Source organism: Ailuropoda melanoleuca, unplaced genomic scaffold, assembly GCF_002007445.2.
Source record: "Ailuropoda melanoleuca isolate Jingjing unplaced genomic scaffold, ASM200744v2 unplaced-scaffold12538, whole genome shotgun sequence".
In the NCBI taxonomy this organism is placed as follows: domain Eukaryota; kingdom Metazoa; phylum Chordata; class Mammalia; order Carnivora; family Ursidae; genus Ailuropoda; species Ailuropoda melanoleuca.
Window position 1 is genome coordinate 4,397 of NW_023181102.1, and position 1,572 is coordinate 5,968.

Consider the following 1,572-nt stretch of genomic DNA (forward strand, 5'->3'; position numbering starts at 1 on the left):
GGAAAAAAATCTATGAAAGTGGAAGCAATTTACTTCATACTTACCTGTCATCTTTTGCAGTCTTGTCACACTCAATATCAAATTGCCACCTTTCAAGGACCTCACCACTTTCAATATTTGAGATGACTACCACCAGTTTCTGAACTGAACACTTGTATAACCAATCTGCAATACAGAACAAGGCATCTTTTTTGGTCCACTGCATTACAAAACAACTCTCTTCCCAGGTCTCACTTTCTATCATCAGCAAATTCCTACCACTAGTATTTTGGAACTCCGCCAACCTGTACAGAAAACCTGCCCCTCAATAACCTAGCTCCCGTTTTTGAATCTCAGTATCTGTACCAGATATCGTACTAAGTACTGAAGACAGTGTAGTGAACACGCAGTACACCCTAATCCAAGGTCAGATGTAGGAGATGGCTATTAATCTAATCATCACACCAATAACTGTAAAAGTATAATTGTGATAAATGCTATGAAGGTGTGGTATGTGATGCAGTAAGAGCACAATAGAGGAAAATCTGACTCACGGAGTTCTCACTTGATTTCAGTTCTACAAATATCATTAAATATGCAAAAGGATACAGAAAAGGGTACAGGTCTTAAATACTGAAAAGGGAAGAGCATCTGACCAGAGGACTGAAACGGTAATACAACTGCAGTATAGAAAGGGGAGAATGAACAAGGTCAGTTTGTGCAGGATACATAGGGGTTAGACCGTGCAAGGCCATGTGGGCCAAATTAAAGCAGCTGCACTTCAAGAACCAGGGAAGTCCATACTGTATTTGAAGTACAGTGCAATGCGATTAAAATTGATTTCAGAACTATCCTTCTGGCTGTGATGTGTAAAGTAGAGTGGAGGTAAAGAGGGGATCTAGAAACGCTAATTAATTAGCAATTCAAGCAAGAGGTAAAGAAGGCTTATAGAAGGATAAGCTGGGTAGAGATGGATCAGTAGATAGATTCAAGTGATTTCATGGTTAAAACTATTAAGATTTATTGATTACTCTTATGAGTAAGGAAAAAGACTCNCACTCAGGGACAGCTCCCAACTTTCTGGTTTATATCACTAGTTGGATGGTTGAGTCATTCACTGAGAAAAAGAATGCAAATGGGAGATGATGCTTAAGTTTTAAGACTTTATTTTCAAGTAATCTCTACACCCAACGTGTGGCTGAACTTACAACCCCAATATCAAGAGTTGCATGCTCCATTGACTGAGCCAGCCAGGAGCCCCTTAAGTTTAGTTTTCAAGTATGACTGGGATAGCCACATGAAGTTATCAAGGGAGCCACTAACTATATGAGCACAAAATTAGGAGAATTGTGTTGGATATACGTTTGTGAATCAACTACACAAAGGTTGTTAGTGAAGCTATGTATATGTCAGAGATCATCTAGAGAGAGATTATAGTGAGAAGAGGGCCTCAGGATGAGCCCTGAATNAAGTCCTGAATTAATCCTGGAAATTGGGATAGTATACTCAGGAATCCATGGGTTTTTTTTAAGAGACAAAACAATTTTGTAATATTTAGGGCTTGTGGCCACCTAGGTCTCTGTTGCAGTCTTT

The 1,572-nt window shown here is 39.2% G+C and overlaps 1 protein-coding gene across 1 annotated transcript in view; it reads right to left on the bottom strand.

Moving 5' to 3' along the window:
- LOC117797761 (mitotic spindle assembly checkpoint protein MAD2A-like) overlaps positions 1 to 326 on the bottom strand; it is a 4,709-nt gene extending 4,383 nt beyond the window's left edge. Inside the window, exon 1 of the mRNA XM_034650217.1 lies at positions 45 to 326. Coding sequence (XP_034506108.1) covers positions 45 to 244 — 200 coding nt within the window. The 5' untranslated portion in view covers positions 245 to 326. The remainder of the gene's footprint in view (positions 1 to 44) is intronic.
- Positions 327 to 1,572: the final 1,246 nt, after the last annotated feature.